General features: G+C 40.2%; 1 protein-coding gene across 1 annotated transcript; it reads right to left on the bottom strand.

The window, feature by feature from the left end:
- Positions 1 to 10,840: 10,840 nt before the first annotated feature.
- Positions 10,841 to 13,723, bottom strand: LOC111992997 (probable protein phosphatase 2C 23). Its single transcript, XM_024024844.2, has 4 exons — positions 12,152 to 13,723; positions 11,918 to 12,031; positions 11,210 to 11,474; positions 10,841 to 11,110 (listed from the first exon to the last, which is right to left on the bottom strand). The coding sequence occupies exons 1-4, from the start codon at positions 13,721 to 13,723 to the stop codon at positions 10,983 to 10,985; spliced, it is 2,079 nt and encodes a 692-aa protein (XP_023880612.2). The 3' UTR covers positions 10,841 to 10,982.
- Between the last annotated feature and the right edge of the window lie 6,958 nt (positions 13,724 to 20,681).

Below are 20,681 nucleotides of genomic sequence, written 5' to 3'. Positions count from 1 at the left end.
TTCTAGTTAGCTCAACTAGTAAAGTCTCTGATAGTTGAATAAGAGATCTGAGGTTCAATCTCCGCCTACACCAAAAATCAACTAGTATAGTGAGATGACTAAAGGTCTATTCGAAAACAACTTATTTAGCTGAAACTGAAAACTTTTTACTGAAAGTTTATTTCAAAACTAACTAAATAGTACAATAAGACTCATAAATAATACCAAAAAATATAGTAGGACTCATAAATAGTACCAAAAAAAGTTAAAAATTAAACTCAAAGAAACTGAACTTTTCATCACATCTCAAACAAACTCTAAATGAGACTTAGAAATATAAAAAGCCAAAAGCATTGGAATGTGGTATCAAGGGGGCAGATGGCTGGACTTGGAAGCGAAGAAGCTCCATGATGTATAAAATTATAAATATACCAATACATTTGAATATTTACAAGAAAACCCAAATGTGAATTATTTTTTCCTCAACAACCACCATTCTAGTCACTTTATTATGATTTTTTTTTTTTTTAAACATTGTAATAAATAAAATTCATTAAATTAAATCATTTGGCTTAATAATAGTCATAAGTAATATAATTTTTTATTGATATTGTGGGGCCTGTTAGTTAAAAAGGGGTAGCAATCTTCAGAAGTGGGCTCGGGGCCCAACGGCCCAGTTCGAGGATACTTAGTCATCCGAGGATAGTCTTAAAAAGTTTTATTATTACTAAATGTGCAATATATGAGAAACGAGTAGATATTATATACAGCGGCATAACACACGTCCGAGGACACCAAAGTCCGAGGTGAATGTAACTTTCATGTTATTGGGGAGACTCCGCCAAGTTGTATTTGAACTGGAGATTGAATATAACTTAAAGGGGCGTCGGGGAAGGTAGCAAATATCTTCTAAGGCCATCACCTCCACATTAAATGCTTTCCAGCTAACACTCTGGCCGCATTAATGTGGAGGTGATACCTGAACAGTAACTAAGCAGCTTTATGGCCACTAAGCTGAAAGTTCCGGTAGGTGCTGGATTGGACAGAAAGGAGCTCCCAAGATAAGAACTACACGAGTATAATGGAAACAGGGGGAAAACGGAGTATATAACATAGGAGTGAAGGAAATAGAGGGGGGACTTTTGGAGAAAAAAGAAAAAAGAAGAGAGAGACTGACTGAAAGAGAGCCGAGGAGAGTTTTTCTCAAGAAATGAACTCAAAGTATCCCTTGTTACTTGATGAGTAGAACCTTTCCTGTTAAACAGTACTAGTTCTTGGACCCATACTCTAAAAATTTATTGTTTGGGCTTGTTGGGCTGAAAACTCATTCATATTCAGGGTCAATCCAAATTGAGTCCCTACAGATATATATATATATATATATATATAAACAGTAATTCAAAAACAATATGCCGAAATAGACCTATATTTCACCGGAACGGTATTCACTTGTAATGCTATCTTCACTTGTAATGCTATCATCACAAAAATTTCTGAAAAACAATACAAATTGTTATTTTAACATTGCAACATTTATTAGATAATTGAATACTAATTTTTATTTAATTTTTTGTTTGATTGATATTTTCCAAGAAAATTTTAATGCTAAAACAAAAAGAACATTAGTAATTTAATATTTCATATTGAACTTTTAAGATTGAAATCCTAATGTGTAACCAAAGAGGTTAGAAAGGTTATATTTGTAAAACATTCATATTAAATAATAAGTCGTACTCAATAGTTTTCTCGTGCATCGCTCGGATTAGCAACTAATTAATAATAATTCTAGAACCATAAATTATTTTATTATATTTATACAAACTAGTTAATAATAACGTCATTACCGCTAAGTTATTATTTAAACTCCGTATAGATTTGAAGTTATTATTAGTGTGTAAGAGCATTCACACCAGTCCATTTATAATAAAAAAAATGTATAAAATTTACACAATTTTTCCTAAAAATGACCCACATCAGTCTGTATATAGTTGTATAAATTTACAAGTTTACTACAGTAACTGTGGGGCCAGGAAATCATACAGCCACGGCCCACTCCAAGCCAGGCCCAAATGGCCCAGTCCGAGGAGGGATGACTACCCAAAGCCAATTTGGGGGGCCAACCCTTCTTTGGATCCGCGCCGAGGATCCCCTCGTCCTCGGCATGCTAAGGATAACTATAGGGGAGGGGGGACAGACCTAGAGTCAATTGTCACCTCAGCACTTAATATGTTCACCTAACCCTTCTGGTCGCATTAATGGGGATGCAACCCCCGGGCAGGGCTACATCGATCAGAGTGAACCACTTGAGCGCAGATACGACCTCTGATGGGACTGGCGGCCAGAGGAAAGGCCAATGAATGATCAACAGGAAGGAGAAGAGAGTAGTATATAAGAGAGACAAGCAAAATGTAAAAAGGGGGGAGGGAGGAAAAAAGCCTCCTCGGCCATGGGCCGAAGAGCATCTCCTAGTTGTAAATTGATTCCAATGGTCTCTTCAATAAAAGAAAAAAGATGTTCAGGCTTCTAAGGGGTCGGTCGGCGCCTAAACCTTCAATCCACTCTCTACAAATTTATTGTTCTGGGTTCGTTGGGCTTATAACCAATCTCTTTGGGCTTAGGCTACAGAAATCGACCCTACAATTGGCGCCGTCTGTGGGAAGGATTAGTGCGCCGGCCGGCACAACAGGCAACGGTTCCAAGTAATCATTCTAGGAAAGATTGATGGTGGTCAAAAAAAAAAAAAATCGAGACAGATGATTCAACAGCAAAGAAAGAGAACTCGATATTATTTCATAAAAAAGAAAAATTACAGATTACAATCAGAGGCTCAGGCAGGCGTGTTTCGCAACTATTCCTACCAGCTAGTTCTACAATCAGAGGCCCAGGTGGACCCTAAAATTCCCTAAAACTAGCTAGAGGGAAGTGTCAACCCGTGCTTTTATTGGCATCAAGAGAATGGGAGAACTTGACACCAAAAGCAGGGAAGGGGGAGGGCCAGCTTGTTTCAAGGCTACCAACAACTCCTTTCTAGGAGCGGCGGAGCTTGAACAAAGCGAGGAGCAGATGCAGGGGCACCGGGACACCTTCCCCCGTGATGTTCCCTTGATTCTCTCCACTCCTCACAAGCGTTGGCCGTCGGAGACGGCAACACTCGGGCACCAGCCATGACGTGAATTCACACATCTCCTCCGTCGGGGGTGCGCTCCGAGGAGAGACATTACGTACTCCAACGACATCCCTCCGAGCCACCATGCATGGCACCATCGGGGTTACGCCTAAACTCTGCCGCACCGGAAGCCCAGTGGGGGCTGCGGCCATAATGGCTCTTGGCGCGGATGCCCTCACACCCGCCCAAAGCCGCCTCATCTCTACTAAATCCAGTCACAATTCCGGCGAGGTTATCAAAGGAGCTGAAGGGGTGTTTTCTTTCTGTTTGTGTTGGGAGGTTCATGGTGTGTGAAGAAGCCTTTCCCCCCGAAGAGCCTTATATAGGGGATAGATGTTGGTGAGAATTAATCCACACAGAATTCGAAAAGAGAGCTGTCAACAGTGCTAGTTATGCGGCCACCAAATTCCAAGGGGACCGTAAACCGTTGGATCCTTGTTAATTCACGAGAACATTAATGAGGGCACGTCTCGAGCACCGAAAAGTCAAGCGCGGAACACGAACGGCCAGGGGACGCTTCGTAAGTGAGGGAAATGGGGGCTCAAGCTGGAGGCGAGATCAGCGCCACGTGTAAGACCAAAATCCAGCTTAAGGAAGAATCATCTCCAGTAGAACGATCCGAAGACAAACCCATACTTATAGAGAAATGAAAGCGTTAGACAAAACCAAGGCACTGCATGGTCCTCGGACTCAGGCCTATCGAGAAACTACTCGCTCCTCTATACCTGGGTACTAGACAGAACCAAGGTGTTGCATGGTCCTCGGACTCAAGCCTATGGAGAAACTAAATACTTACAGAGAAATGAAAGCGTTAGACAGAACCAAGGCACTGCATGGTCCTTGGACTCAGGCCTATGAGGAAACTACTCGCTCCTCTATACCTGGGTACTAGACAGAACCAAGGTGTTGCATGGTCCTCGGACTCAAGTCTATGGGGAAACTAGATACTTACAGAGAAATGAAAGCATTAGACAGAACCAAGGCACTGCATGGTCCTCGGACTCAGGCCTATGGGGAAACTACTCGTTCCTCTATACCTATGTACTAGACAGAACCAGGGTATTGCATAGTTCTCGGACTCAAGCCTATGGGGAAACTAGATACTTACAGAGAAATGAAAGCGTTAGACAGAACCAAGGCACTGCATGGTCCTCGGACTCAGGCCTATGGGGAAACTACTCGTTCCTCTATACCTAGGTACTAGACAGAACCAGGGTATTGCATAGTTCTCGGACTCAAGCCTATGGGGAAACTAGATACTTACAGAGAAATGAAAGCGTTAGACAGAACCAAGGCACTGCATGGTCCTCGGACTCAAGCCTATGGGGAAACTACTCGCTCCTTTATACCTGGGTACTAGACAGAACCAGGGTATTGCATAGTCCTCGGACTCAAGCCTATGAGGAAACTAGATACTTATAGAGAAATGAAAGCGTTAGACAGAACCAAGGCACTGCATGGTCCTCGGACTCAAGCCTATGGGGAAACTACTCGCTCCTCTATACCTGGGTACTAGACAGAACCAAGGTGTTGCATGGTCCTCGGACTCAAGCCTATGGGGAAACTAGATACTTACAGAGAAATGAAAGCGTTAGACAGAACCAAGGCACTGCATGGTTCTCGGACTCAGGCCTATGGGGAAACTACTCGCTCCTCTATACCTGGGTACTAGACAGAACCAAGGTGTTGCATGGTCCTCGGACTCAAGCCTATGGGGAAACTAGATACTTATAGAGAAATGAAAGCGTTAAACAAAACCAAGGCACTGCATGGTCCTCGGACTCAGGCCTATGGGGAAACTACTCGCTCCTCTATACCTAGGTACTAGACAGGACCAAGGTGTTGCATGGTCCTCGGACTCAAGCCTATGGGGAAACTAGATACTTACAGAGAAATGAAAGCGTTAGACAGAACCAAGGCACTGTATGGTCCTCGGACTCAGGCCTATGGGGAAACTACTCGCTCCTTTATACCTAGGTACTAGACAGAACCAAGGTGTTGCATGGTCCTCGGACTCAAGCTTATGGGGAAACTAGACACTTACAGAGAAATGAAAGCGTTAGACAGAATCAAGGCACTGCATGGTCCTCGGACTCAGGCCTATGGGGAAACTACTCGCTCCTCTATACCTGAGTACTAGACAGAACCAAGGTATTGCATGGTCCTCGGACTCAAACCTATGGAGAAACTAGATACTTACAGAGAAATCAAAGCCCTCAATCAGACCGTTGCGCCGAACAGAACAGGGGCGTCGCATGGCCCTCGGACTCAGGCCTACAGGGAGACCAACTACAAAACATCCCAAGTTAGGAAAGGACCAAGCCCCATGGGGCCCTTGAGACGCGAGAGAGGTGCCCATGCATACATTCTCTCTCCTTAGCATTGTTACTGGTGCAACTGACCAACCTGCAATTCAAGCTAAAGTCATACAGATCTAAGGAAGAAAGGAAAAGCGGGCAGCATGTACACAAATGAGCAATTCAAGTAAAGAGAAATCAAATTCACATTACAACGATGAGTTCGTAAAAATTGCATAGCAGGGGCCACAGTACATAGAAGAGTAGTATAACAAAATAAAATAACAACGTGAAAGCAGGACGAGCCGAAACGCCAGGGAGTCTACTCCCCTTGCTCCGGTTGGACAGAGGCAGCCCCTGACCCCTCCGAGCCCTAGCCCGAGGGGATAGTCTGCGGAGGTACGGCGAGAGCAGCTACTTCCTCAGTGGTAGGGGCTGGATCATCGGAAGGGATCTCCACTATCTCTGGGGAAACCTCCTCACTCGAATGCTCCCCCAGTTCAGCTGCCCGCACTTCTTCAGTAATCCCCCCAACCTTAGGGTCCTCAGGGGCAGCCTCACGGATAGCGGGGGGATAATACACGTTCTCCGCCTTCCACAGGTCAGACGCAGCCTCCACCCCAGCTTGTTTGAGGGCCTCAGCCCAGACCTGGGAGCAATATCGCCTACACACTCTCGGGACTTGAGCCTTGTAGTCGACCTCTACTGCAGCCACCCCCTCAGCGTAGGCTGCAACCTCGGCCTCCTCCTTGGCACGTTCGGCCATCTCCTTGCCATGATTAGCCTCGTCCTTGGCCCGCAGGGCCTAGTCCCTGGCCCACTCCGCTGCCCTCTGATCCCCCTCGGCCTTTGCCACGTCAGCTCGCAGGCCAGTAATCAGATCCCTTGCGATCCGTAATTGCTCCTCCGCCTCGCGTAGGCACGTCGTTTGCTCCGTGGCCTGGGTCTGGGCGCCCTTAAGACCAGACAGCGCGTTATCCCGCTCACTGGTCACCTCCTTCAAAGCCTGTCGAGCCTTGAGGAGGTTAGCTTCAAAATTTTTCAGAGTATTGGTGGCCTGATATCGCCAGTCGCGCTCCTTTTTAAGGACCTCCTTCTGGTCGTTTGCCGCCCACTCCAATGCAAAGATAGCTTGGATGGCCTGTCAAAATGACCAGTGTGCGATGAGCCCCATTAAAGAAAAAGAGTGGGAAAGGAATTGAGGTTATAGCCCTTACCATCCCCACATATCGCTTAAGGCTGAGGAAGACCTGCTCGCTCGTCAATGAGTCAAGCTCAGCCATGTCCGCTGGGAGCAGCAAGCTCCTCTCCAATGCGTCTGCCACGCGCGTACCCTCGCCCTCATTGAAATCTCTAAGAGAGGCGTTATCCCTCAATGGCTCCCCGCAGAGCATTATGGCTGGGAGCCAGGCGTCAGCCTCGTACGAGGTGGTGTCGGCAACCTGCCTATCCGGGCTCCTTCCGCCTATCTTAAGCTGCTTGGATGGCCGCAGAGCAGTATCCTCCTCCTGTGAGGACACCGTCCTATCCCCCACGATCCTTTTACCCTTTATCCTTCTTCTTCTTAGGACCAGTAGGCACGGACCCAGAGGGCAAGCGCGTCTGAGAAGGAGAAGGAGGAAGCTTTTACCGAGCGGAAGTCGACTTAGCCTTCGGAGGAGGAGTAGAAGTTTTCTGTTCGGACTCCCCTGGCTGGCCCTCAAGCAGGTCCAACAACTTGGTGGTGGATTTCCTCTTGTAACCCATTGACAGCTGAGGAGGGGTCTCTGAAACAAGGAGGTCTGCTTCACTCAAATTGGGATCACCCAAGTCCCCGGGAGGATCCTCGGACTGATGAAGATGAGCGAAAACTTCAAACGCGTCCCCTTCCCCCTCAGGAGCTCCCTCGGCAGCCTCGACAAACGGTTGGGAAGAGGAGGGGACGGCTAATGTGACGGTTTCTTGGTCGGAGGGCCCCTCGAGGAACGAAAATCCGTCCTCAGTCACAGTAATCCTCTGGAGCCGAGGATCGTTGGCGAGGATGACGTGCTTCGGAACTGGGAACGATTTCTGGGTAGGCGTATAACCCAAAATTATGTGGGCGGCCCTAACCTGGTTGTCGTCCTCGTTTATGTACACCGGCGCCCTCAGTACCTTTTGCAAGTCGTCTCGGTTGATCAGATGGAAGTGACGCTGGAAGGTGTACGGGTCTGCAAATGGAAAGTACCAGAACGTTAGTAAAAAAGAAAGAGGGGTGAAGAAAAGAGACGGGAGCCTAAAACCCTATCTGTCTCCCACTGCCCCACCTGGTGTGCCCTCTGTTGTCGGGCAGTGAAGGCCATCATGCCATCCCCCCGACATAATAAGGAAATCCTCATAGAACCCCTTGCTGGACTCGGGGAGGCACTGAATGAGCCGCACCCTGTCGTCCCTCATCTTCAGGTAATACGAATGGCCCTTAAGAAGCTGAAGATTGTAACACCAGCTCACGTCATGGTGAGTCAACCTCAGCCCCATCTTCTCGTTTAGGGCGTCCACAGAGCCCAGAATCCTAAAGACATTTATCCCACACTGGGTGGGGGCCAACCGAAAGTGCATAAGGTAATCCCTCATCACCGGCCCCATGGGGATCGTCATCCCCCCTTCAAGGAAGGCGACTACGGGAATTACCACCTCGCCCTCCTGCCTGTATATGCGCCACTCCCCATCCTCACAATGTCTCAGATTCACATTGTCGAAAATTTTATAGTCGGTGATGAATTTCTCCATCGCCTCCTCAGTGTCAACGTATTTCTTAAACCTACCTATCCCGGTAGACGCCTAAAAGAACTAAGAAAGAACAGGCGAAGCAGAAGAAAGGGTAACGAGAAAGAGGGGCCAAAGAGAGAGCGACTTACAGGAAAGAGAAAGGGCTCCTCAGACAGGCTTTTGTGCTGGAGATGCTAGTAAAGGGGTGTCTGAACTCGGGAAGGGCGCACGAATATCCTCGATTACAAATGAGGAACAGGAAGAAGCGGTTCGTACGGGTATTTATACCCCAGATCGAGGAGCCATGCAGATTTTCCCGCTTATAAATGCCAGACGAATCTCCACCGTTGGATGGATAACTCCTCCTTGGACGTGGGGAGCACAGAGCCGCCTGGATTTAATGATGGACACGTTACGTGCTCCGAAGCGTCAGCGACGTGCCCTTGGTAGGTGAATGGGCCCCAGCACTAACAAGGGATGAGGTCGAGGATGTCAAAATCCTCCTCCCCGCCCAAGGATGCGTGCAGCAAGATTTTGAGGGGCTATTGTGGGGCCAGGAAATCGTACAGCCACGGCCCACTCCAAGCCAGGCCCAAATGGCCCAGTCCGAGGAGGGATGACTACCCAAAGCCAATTTGGGGGGCCAACCCTTCTTTGGATCCGCACCGAGGATCCCCTCGTCCTCGGCATGCTAAGGATAACTATAGGAGAGGGGAGACAGACCCAGAGCCAGTTGTCACCTCAGCACTTAATACGTTCACCTAACCCTTCTGGCCGCATTAATGGGGATGCAACCCCTGGGCAGGGCTACATCGATCAGAGTGAACCACTTGAGCGCAGATACGACCTCTGATGGGACTGGCGGCCAGAGGAGAGGCCAATGAATGATTAACAGGAAGGAGAAGAGAGTAGTATATAAGAGAGACAAGCAAAATGTAAAAAGGGGGGAGGGAGGAAAAAAGCCTCCTCGGCCATGGGCCGAAGAGCATCTCCTAGTTGTAAATTGATTCCAAGGGTCTCTTCAATAAAAGAAAAAAGATGTTCAGGCTTCTAAGGGGTCGGTCGGCGCCTAAACCTTCAACTCACTCTCTACAAATTTATTATTCTGGGTTCATTGGGCTCATAACCAATCTCTTTGGGCTTAGGCTACAGAAATCGACCCTACAGTAACCATGTAAATTTACACTGATAAAATAGATATAAATTTTTGCACGAGCTAATGCAAATGCTCTAAGAGCATTCACATCAAAGGAGCTATAAATTTTAGCTTTTGACACTTCAAAAACCTACTTTATCTATTTTACCACCTTATTTTACAAAACACCCAACATCAATAGTTTTATTTTAGCAACACATTAAAATAATATAAACAACACAATAAAATAATATATCTAACAAAATAAACAACCACAACCACAACTACAACCACCACCGCCACAACCACAACCACCCATACACAACCACTGCTACGGCCACGAAAACCATCACACAGCCACCACCGCCCACAACTGCAACACCCAACCATCACAATACCTCCAAATTACAACCCGACAAACCCAAAACAAAATAACCACCCAAAACCACCATCAACGCCTCCCACAAGGGCCATAACCCCTACAAATCAGAACCCCCACCACCCAAAATCCAATCACAAACCCACTAAAACCTAGCCACACCCACCGAAACCTAACTACACTCGTTGTTAATCTCATGCGAACTCAACACCACTTTATAAAACAAAGGCATATCATTCAAAAAATGTAGAAAAAACTCACCAACTTGGCCAATACTAATTTGAATTAAACTCAAAACCTCACAAAACACCGAAACCACAACATCACAACTAGCATACTATCATCATCATCAAAAATACCTAATAATTTCTACGAAACCCACAACTTTCTAGTGTCAAGGAACAGAGAAAGAACCTGATTAGGATGAATCTCATCAATGACAACCACGCCAACCAATGCATCAACATAAGCCAAAATTGAAAGCTCTCGCTCCAATAACCGCTCACGACTTTGCTACAAGATCTAAACCTTGAAGCTCTCGATGATCTATCATTGATGGTGAAGCAAAGAAAAATTTGATAAAACCGAAAGATAATTGGAGGAGCTCAAGCTGGGTTAGGGTGAATCAACTTGGGGGTTTCAAAGGAGGAAGGAGAGTGAGTGATCGAGAGAAAGTAGAGTGAGTGAGAGAATCAAAGAGTTAGGACGAGAGAGAGAGAGAGAGAGAGAGAGAGAGAGAGAGGAGATTATGTGAAGGAGAGAGAAGACAAAGTATAATAAAATTTGATAACAGCAAGCTACAATAAGTTGCTACAAGTAGCAAATTACTATAGCATGTATGCAAAATGTTTTAGCTATAACAACATTGATGTTGGGTGGTTTTTAGTGTTTGGAGGTATAAAATAGCTTTTTAGCTCTTTTACCTCCTTTGTGTGAATGCTCTAAAATGTCATTTCAAATCCAAATATCACTGTGTGAACGAAATCTATGAAATTCAAATCATCATGAGCTGTTAAATTTATATCAAGCAATTTATACTAATAAAGATTCTTGGAATTCCTTGATTTAAAATCATCACATCCAATATAGGGATACCGTACGTTTCTAGGAAAATGGAAACTTTATATAGAATGTCATTTACATTTTGATCTATCAATAAACAAGGGAAAAATAGGAAGTAGTTTCACATTTTTTTTGCTAAATGAGATCAACTTTATACAATCCTGGCCACTTCTTCATGATCGTCACGGCGAAAATGGTGATAGAAAAAAAAATACCAGTAAGGCTGGTTCAATGTCTCTATTTATACAAAGGAACGCCATATTGCCATATTCGTCCCTCTAATGAAACAACGATGACAGAAACATCGTCATGGTATCGACGTCGTTCCCCTTGTGGAATATCAAGCAACTCATGGAAGTCTATACCTGCAATATCCCAAGCTCATTTTAGTTTCTCTTATCATTCTTTCCTGTCTATTTTTCATTTCTTGTTCACACACACACACACGCACAAAAAGGCCTTACCAGCTTTCTTTGCTGCTCGAAACAATACTACTTCAATGAGATGTTGTGCAGGATCTCCATCTGGAAATGAAGCAATGAAGGATTCAACCTGAGAAACAGCTTCTTCATTGGTGAAGTATTGGTAAAGTCCATCAGAGGATAGTATCAAGAATCTGTCCCTTGGACCAAGTCTATAATGGTAGAGTGAAGGGCAACATGTAATGTAAGGGGAGGTGCCAATATAGTCGATTCTGAAAATCTCCAAAAGTGCATCATTCCACTTGGGCTGCAAAAAAACCAGAGGAATTTGTGATCATCTAAACCAAAGCTAGATCTATTACACAAATATGTGAAGATAGAATTGAATATATAAGACCTTTGCAGATCAATCACATTTCTGACTCAGAACAACCCATAATTGAATAAATTTATGCTAATGGAAGAGGCTTCTAAGTTCAGTATATAGAAGTTGCCATTTTTTGACTGGCACAGCTTCGAATTGAGTTCTTATCTAAATATCCCCAAATTAGAAACCAGGTACATTTGATTAGCATATTTCTAATGTAAATGGTATTTGCTTCTAATTTTGATGATCAAAAAGGTATTAAGTTTTTAGATACTAAGCTGCTGCAGAAATTAGACACAATTAGTATTTGCTAAAATATATGTATTTCGCATGCTTGTTGAGGTAATCCCCTCACAAATATATAATCTTAGAAATTAGAATACCTGTTTGAGAAAGCCAGCCCCAAAAGCCCGAGTGACCTTCAAATAACCTTTCACCCGATCATTTATAACGGCAGAAGCATCATCAGGATGGTCATTTCTGATTCTTTGAACTTCCTGAAAACCAAAAAAGCCTCTCAGTCATGAAAAAATCCTATAATCAAATAGAGAGAGTACAAATACTATAGTGTAATCATAATAAGAAAGGGTCATATTACTGACAGACAACTAAATTACCTCTTCCTCATCTGTGCTGTGATCCGTAGTGAGCTGAATGGAAATTGAATTTATTAGTCCCCCAAATCCGACACCGCCCAATATGTACTGATTGCTTAAAATTTCCTCATTCATCCTTTTCAAGTCCTGGTGCATTTTCCTTGGCCCACGATCAAGTTCATCCTCCTGAGCTAACACAGCCCTACTATCCCCCACATTCATCAAGTAAACATCTTCACCCTTCATCAACATTACCAGAACACATGAACCCATCAGAGCTAACTCAGGATTGTTGCTCACCATCTCATCTGCTCTCTTTAAATAAGCATCCTCTGTCTTCCTTAAAGCCTCAGAGAGAGCCTTCAACACCTCTGAATGATTGACTCCAGCTAACCCATCTGGATTTGACTGTTTCTTTAACTTCCTATCAAGCTCTATACTTTCCCCATCATCAAGTTCAATATCAAATCTGCCCGCCCTTCTACTCCTACCTTTAGAACGACTGTTTCCCTGCTCTCTCTTTATATTAGAATCCATATCTAAATCCAATTCCCCACTTCCTAAAATGTCATTATCCTTATCAGAATTCCTCTTTTGGGATTGATCACCCTCTGCATCTGTGGACTCAACCTTCTTATCCCAAAGCAACCCCTCAAGCTCATTATGCACGGCAGAATAAAGATTAGTAATCAAAAATTCAGGTGCATCAGGACCATTAAACCCATCATAAATTCCCACAAAGAGCCAACCACGTTCCTCAGAAATCACAACCTGAACTCGATCCTCCCCTGCCTTTCCTTGCGCCCATTGAAGATTCTCTCTCTCCATAAAATCCGGACTTACCTCATGATGACCATCATTATATTTCGTACACACATGTCCACGACCACTCACATCACCAATATTCACACTCACATTCCCATTCTTCTTATCCAAATTCGATTCCTTAACTCCAACACCACTACCTCTTTTAACCAATTTCTTAGTTCGAAACACCCTGGATATTGCTTCCTTAAAATCAACCATGAAACGTTTCTTAGACTTCACTCTACCATTATTTGGAAAAATGTTTTGTTGTACCTTTTTTTTATGTCCTTTCTCTATAGGATCCAAATTCAAAGGCCCAGAACCAGAAACGAAACTTTCCATTGGTCCCGACTTGAACCCTCTCTCTCCCGAACCCGAACCCGAACCCGTCTCACAAGTGGAGTCCCGAGGCACTGGTTGCAGAGGTGTGGAAGCGAATGACGCGGTGCTAGCAAACGATGCGGCACGCTCCACACCAATAGAGGAACTCCACGTGTCCAAGAGCAAAGGTGACAAAGACGTGGACGTGTTGGCACTCACAGAAGCGCCTGAGATTGTTGGAAACGTAGTCGTTGTGGATGAATAGTCTTCCTCTGAGTTTGAGGAGACCGAGAAGCCAGAGAGCCTTGGTTGGTGTTCGGGTTTTGGGTAGCAAAAGGAATGACCAAAGTCCAACACCTCGTCCAGAGGCTCAGGCTGGTCCAAAGCGACGTCGTTGTAGCGCTTTGAGAGCTCTCCTGCTTCACCAGCGAAACTGTAACACGCTCTTCCTACACTGTTTCCCATGATAACTCTGTACGTTATATAATGTCACTCTTTCTTGGACTCGTTGTAACTTGTAAGTAAGCTCAACCTTGCTAGCGTTAGCCGTTAGATACTTAGATTTCGATGCGTTTGTTCATTGCGTGGTTCTGAGTGATATAGAGAGAGAAGGTGAAGCTGATGACGAAGAATCTCTGACAAAGGCGAGGAAGAGAGAGAGAGAGTGAGAGAGTTGACTTTAGAGATGGGTAAGTAAGTTTGTGTTTGTACTTTATAGAAAATTGTTTAATGTTTTTGCACTATTTTTATGTTAATGTTGGGGTTGACTTTGGATATCTAGAGAGTTTTCGCGTGCGGTTTCAGAGAATAAGAAATTATATATAGTGGAGTCCTAAAATCTGAGAATCTAATGTCAACTCTTGGAAAAGTTGGATAAAAACATATTATATGATTGTACTATTAGGATTTGAGTAATGTTACCGCCCTAATAAGTGATGATGTTAAGACTATTTTAATTTTTTTTTATTTTACGTGAAATTTATAAATTAAAGTGTCACTGATCAGTAAAATAAAAATAAAAATTAATTGATTATTTTTTAATTTTAATGTTGTAAAATTTGTAACACCTTTATTATTTTTTTTAATAAATTTCATAACAAATGAATTAGTAAGCTTTTACTAATTCTGAATGAGTAATTCTATCACCACTATTTTATAACATTTTTAAAATTATTGATGTTACAAATTTTTATCAGTTCTCATTGGACCCTCCACTGGCATTATTTTTCTTTTAGGTAATTGTGGTTTTTTTTTTTTTGCGATTATATTAAGAAAAAATATTATGATCACAACTTTTGTCATAACCTGTCCACATAGCAATTTGTTAGTGGTGGAGTAAAAGTAGTGGATCCATATGAGTCCATCACTCACAATTCAAACCCTGAATAAGTTGTAGCAAAGTTGTAGCAAAAATTATGATCCTAGCATTACTCATTACTAGTCATTAGAATTTAGAAACGAGGAGCTAGCTATCTGGGTGTTCTTTTTAGCCTTGTACACGCTATCTGGGAGAAGGTATTACATGTGTCGGGTTCACCCCCTTGTGAGAGAGAAGATGCATGTTTCCGTTCCAAAACATAATGAATTTTCCCGCAATCTGGGGCTTATTAATACCATGCCTCAGATACCATATGGATGGATTCTAGTTGTTTTATGCGTGACTAACGTGGATTAGATGAATGATTGTGCATTTATAGGTTTTTAAATTAATTAAAAAGTAAATTGTTGTGATTGTAATCATGTTGATGCGTGCTTCAATTATTTTGATTGAGAAAATTATATTTTATATTCTTAAATCTTGTAAATTGGACTTGGTAGATAAGTAATTACATCATATAGACAATTATTTGCACTCTCTGTAACTTGTGTAAATTACAGTTTCATCTTTGATATCAAGAAGTTTGTGATTCAATAACATAATTTGGCCTTTCCTCCTCTAGAGAACGGAGGTTGTATACTCCAAAATTTTGTGAGAAAAAAAACAATACAATTAACTTTTGGTTGCTAAACAAAAAATAAAAATAAGAGCAAAGATGAAAGAAGGGTTTACTTTGGTTTTTCCAAAGAAAAAAAATTGGCGATTTGGGGTTTCAACTCCAAGGGGTTGACAAAAGACCAAAAGAGTTCCAACTTCCAGTGATATCATAGAAAGTGTGAATGACGCTAGCCTCTTTATTATTATATATAAATTTATTTGAAGTTTAAGTTCAAGTTCAGATTGAAATTTACGATTTTGTGTACTCCTTTAAACCCTGTTAATAGCAGGTAGCTATCCCATTGTTCGACTAAGAAATAAAATAATGGCATACGTGAGAGCCAAAAATCTATGTGTTTTTACACACACACACACACATATATATATATATATATGAGATAGGTTCAAGTTACACCTAGTGTAACTCTTTAAGAGTTACACCTTTTTTAAACTATTGGATTTAAGCAAATTCAACGGTAAAAAAAAATCATCATTAATGCTAATAGTATGATTAGGATCTCATTAATTATCTTTCATTTATTATATTTTATATCCATTTCTAAACCCCAAAAAAGTGTTATATTTGACTCTCTTTTCACGTTTCTCTCTCTATCTCTTTCTCCTCTACTATTGTTCCACCTCCATGGATAGATTGCACTAATTTTGCACAAGACCTCAAGGGTGGCTGATACTTCAGCGTTCAAATTTCCTGCTTACATTCTAGAAAAAAGAAATCTACTATTACAAACTACTAATCTACTATACAACTTTTTTTTTTTTTTTTTTTACAACTGTCTACGTTCTGTAGAATTCTGATAAGATTCCCTTATTTATTTGATGAAAAAATATTCCTTCGTGATTTTTCTCAAACTTATCAAAGTATATCTTATCAGTTGTGACCTAACAAAAAAGAAAAAAATAAACTTACAGAATACAGATTAAGATTCAGAGAACTGTAATATAGTAATAATATTGGGGTTACGTGATTTGAGTTTATATTTAGTTGACATTTATTGGAGGAAATCAAGGGTATTACTGATCAAGCTCTGCTGTAGAGATTTGAGGATATCTCAAATGTTATACATTAGGTTCAACTATAAAAGTTTCTTAAAAAACAAGGAGCAACTAAAAAAGTACTCATCCAAAATTGAGAAAGAATGATGGGGATAGTTTAAAAAAAAAAAAAGTGATAGCATTGTAAAAAAAAAAAAAATGAAATTGATATTCCATATTAAAGTGCTATGAATGGTGAAGGTACGTAATAAAAGAGACCATTATTTGAACGCTGAAGTTGTTAAAAAAAAAGTTCTTAATTAGAACTTGTACGTGCAAAATATGTGCAATCTATCCATGGAGGTGAAACAATGGTGGAGGAGAAAGAGATAGAGAGAGAAACGTAGGGAGAGAGTCAAATATTTTTGGGTTTAGAAATAAATATAAAATATAATAAATGATAGATAATTAATAAGATCTTAATTAGAATATTAGCATTAATAAGAGTCTTTTTTTGACCATTGGATCTACTTAAATTCAATGGTTTAAAAAAAGTGTAACTCTTTAGAGTTACACCAGGTGTAACTTAAACCTATCTATATATATATATATATATATTTGGGGCTAGCAAAAGCGCATTCACACGAATAATAAAAATTAAAAATAAAACATCAACAAGAGATAATGACATTTAATGCAATTCAACCAACTTCATGCCTACGTCCACGCCAATTAAAATATTTACTATCAACGATATAGATTACACCGACATTAATCAACACTCACAACGAGGGACGGCTCTAAACATCAACAAGAGATAATGACATTTAATGCAATTCAACCAACTTCATGCCTACGTCCACGCCAATTAAAATATTTACTATCAACGATATAGATTACACCGACATTAATCAACACTCACAACGAGGGACGGCTCTACATTGATGCCAAGGTGATCATAGGACCACCCTGACCTAGAAAAAAATAATTATTATATATAAAATTTAAAAATTTTATGATTTTTTTACTTAAAAAAAAATTTATGACCATCCTAAATTTTTCTAGTCCCAACATAAATAAACTTTGGACAAAATTTGGTAAGAAACTTGGTTGTAGATTAAGCTACAACTCCACCTAATATTTTTTTTATTGAATGTGAATTTTGACAAATCTACTATTGTATTACATTTTCTTCTTATATCATCCATTGCAAAATATCAATAAAATCAAAGATCAAAAGTTACGTTATCAATCAAACATTTAAATTTTGAGTTTTTGTAGTTAAAATTATACATAAAAGATAAATTTATGGATCGAATACTAAATAACATCTGGTTGACATAAAATTTAACATGTATTTAAAAACATAAAGAAAATGTAATTCAACTATTAGATTTTCAAAATATGTAGCTATATTAATTTGTTTAGTGAGAGTTATAACCTCAAACTACAACTAAGTTTGTAGCCAAACTTCTTTTAAAAAAAAAAAAATTTGTAACCAAACTTTGGTCCTCTTCACATTAAATTAGGGCTTTTAGAAACAAAAAGGAAAAGCCCAAGAAAAATTTTATTGAACTAAAATTTTGAAAGAGATCTAACTATAGCATTGATAATGAGACTACAACAATTTCAAAATAAGAAAACTCATAAAAGAAAATTGTAAGATTTTAAGTATTTGCATTTTTTTTTTGTCAATATATGAAATTCTATTTTTATTAAATTTTATATAATTTAAGTTTCATAATTACCACCCTTTAAAAAATTCTTGGAACCGCCACCACTCACACGAACAACACTCACAAACCTCACCGACATAAACTTACAAACCCAAAGCCTCAATACACCCAATAAATCTCTCACACTCACAAAACAAAAAGCTCTCAACACACAACCATGGGTAATCTTTCAACCTCAAATAATCTACCAACTACTCTTCGAAGAAACCCACCATGTTCTTCTAGAAGATTTTCACCTCTCCCCACGTGGGAAGAATCTTGAGCAAAAGCCACCTAACCCTTTGCAACAATGCCTATTTATAAAACTTCAATTTTATTCCTTGATGGACAAGGAATACTCATTACTTCTTCAATAAATAATAATTTTCCTCCTATGACAAGGAGAATCATTGTCTTCCACACCATTTCTTTGCTTCTACGTCAAGGAAACTCAAACCAAAACTAATTAGAAATTTGAGGCAATATTCAACAAATTATAAAGTCTAAGAGATTGCAAGGCCAATTGTAAAAGGATAAAAGTGCGAGTAGTTATTCAAGTGTTCATAAGCAAGCGAGCAATTATTTGGGCACATAAAAGATGATGTAATAACTACCAATAATGGGGTATAAATAGGAATTAGTTACTCTATCACAAGACACACACATAATTTGACGAACTAGATTTCATATCTGATTAACGGAATGATAACTTCATGTTTGTAAGTGTGTTCTGACTTCTGCCTCACACAAATATCTAGGAGTAGTATCCTAACTTAACTTAGGAGCTTGTAACTTAATCTTAATTCTGTACTTGTGTGATCTTGTAATATGATATTTGTGACTTATTGCGATATCAATAGGATTGTTACTTTTTGTTTTGTTCCTCTGTTCTTCGGTTTATTTGTACTTTTGAAAGTTCTATTAGTTTAAGTTGTGGCAAAATCCATCTTTTTGGTGTGAAGGTCTTGCATATAGTATCCTCCCGCGAACAGCCTGTTTAGAATTTGTTTGTACTCTCTAACAAATTAGTCTATCCAGCTGCCATAAATCGTCCTTCTTAAGAGGAAGAATGTGCTTTCTACATACACTCTGTTGTATTTTCAATTAAAATATTTATTTTTGTCATTTAGATATGCTGTTTCCTTTCTTTTCTTTTCTTTTTTTTTTTTGTTGGGGGGTTGGGGTGGGGGAGCTATCAATAAGTTCAATAAGAAACTATTTACTGAAAACATCGGGAGCACCTGTACGAATGTCTTGGCTTGTAAAAAGTGTTAAGAATTTATAAGTTTTTAACAAGAATCAACTAGTTAATACCCTGACCAATTGAACAGATTGTGCATAAAAAATGCATGATATATAGGAAAATAAAATTAGGTGGAAACTAAAAACGTGTAAATTTTCAAGATGTAATTTTTTTATTTATTTAGCACCTAATGCAAAAAAGAAAAAGAAGTATATTCCCTTTATCATATCTTTCATTTTTGCTATATGTCACAGTTAATGACCTCATGGGAACCACCTTCCTTTTGTTTCTCTCTTGTTAGCGAATACCTTTGTTTTTTCTCTTTTTTAATTGGAACTCAGAAAGAACGAAAAGAGTTCACAACCTAAAGAGTTGGCCATGAGATTTAGACCTGAGATGTCTCTTCTCTCTTTTTTCGTTCACTTTTTTAAGGACTTTAATTCATGTAGTGCGTTGGTGTTCACTAAAGACTAAAGAAAGAGAAAGAAATGTTAATGGGCCTGGAGCTGTACTGAATGGTATGGGAGTGATTGAGATTTCAGTATATATATTTAAAATAAATAAATAAAAATTGACCACCCTTTGCGAGCCTTCAAAATCCAAGAACTGAGAGGGACTGTTTGTTGGAAGGAGTTGACATATATGAGGACTGAGCCCATTCTATATTTGGGGCAGGAAGGATTTCAGTTTATTTTCACTTAGTTTTCTGACAAAATTTTCATCAATCACAGCATTTTTTTTTTTTTTTTTTGTATAGACATCAATCACAATTTACATCTTAATATGTATCCTTATTAGTTGGTAGAGGGCTAAACCGCCAAAAGCTCTTCGTAACAATTTTTTAGTCCACCTTGACAAAGAAAATCAAAGAATTTCAAGGAAGGTAATTGGCTCTCCATAGCAACTTATAATTATACTTTATCTTCAGATTGGATGGGGTAGTAATATTATATGGGAAGTGCAAGGGATTGTAGTCTTGTAGAGCACTTTGACACTACCTTCTATCATGTAAAAATCCATTTATTTAGAAATCTAAATAGGACGAGATAAAAAAAATTATTATTATTTATTTTTATTTATTTTTGTGAAGGCTTTGGAAACTGAACCTAAAATTCTAAGACAAGAGCCCATGATACTTTGGGCCAATTTCAAGACAACTTGCACTTGAGAGGTTCATTTTTAGGCAAAATAATATTATATTTAAGATGCATAGCTTAGCTTCTCATAACACATGAGACCCACATGTTATGAGAAGTTGGATATATATACCGGAAATATGATATACTTGGGCTTAACCCTTCCCTATAGTGAAGTTTGTCAGCAAAGCAAAGGCATGTTTTGCACAGCCCACAGGTCCAAAGTCCACACAGTACTTGGTGTTGAAGCCCAAGCTATAAAAAAACTCCAACAGCTCTATGTTTGAAACCATCCAGAAGGGAGAAGCACAAGGCTCTAGATCTCCAAAACTTGGTCAAGGCTCCAAATCTCCAAACAGAC

The sequence above is a fragment of the Quercus suber genome, unplaced genomic scaffold (genome assembly GCF_002906115.3).
Source record: "Quercus suber isolate HL8 unplaced genomic scaffold, Cork oak 2.0 scaffold_223, whole genome shotgun sequence".
Taxonomy (NCBI): Eukaryota; Viridiplantae; Streptophyta; class Magnoliopsida; order Fagales; family Fagaceae; genus Quercus; species Quercus suber.
The sequence above is the reverse complement of the archived record's forward strand: the minus strand, read 5'-3'. Positions and strand labels throughout refer to the sequence as shown.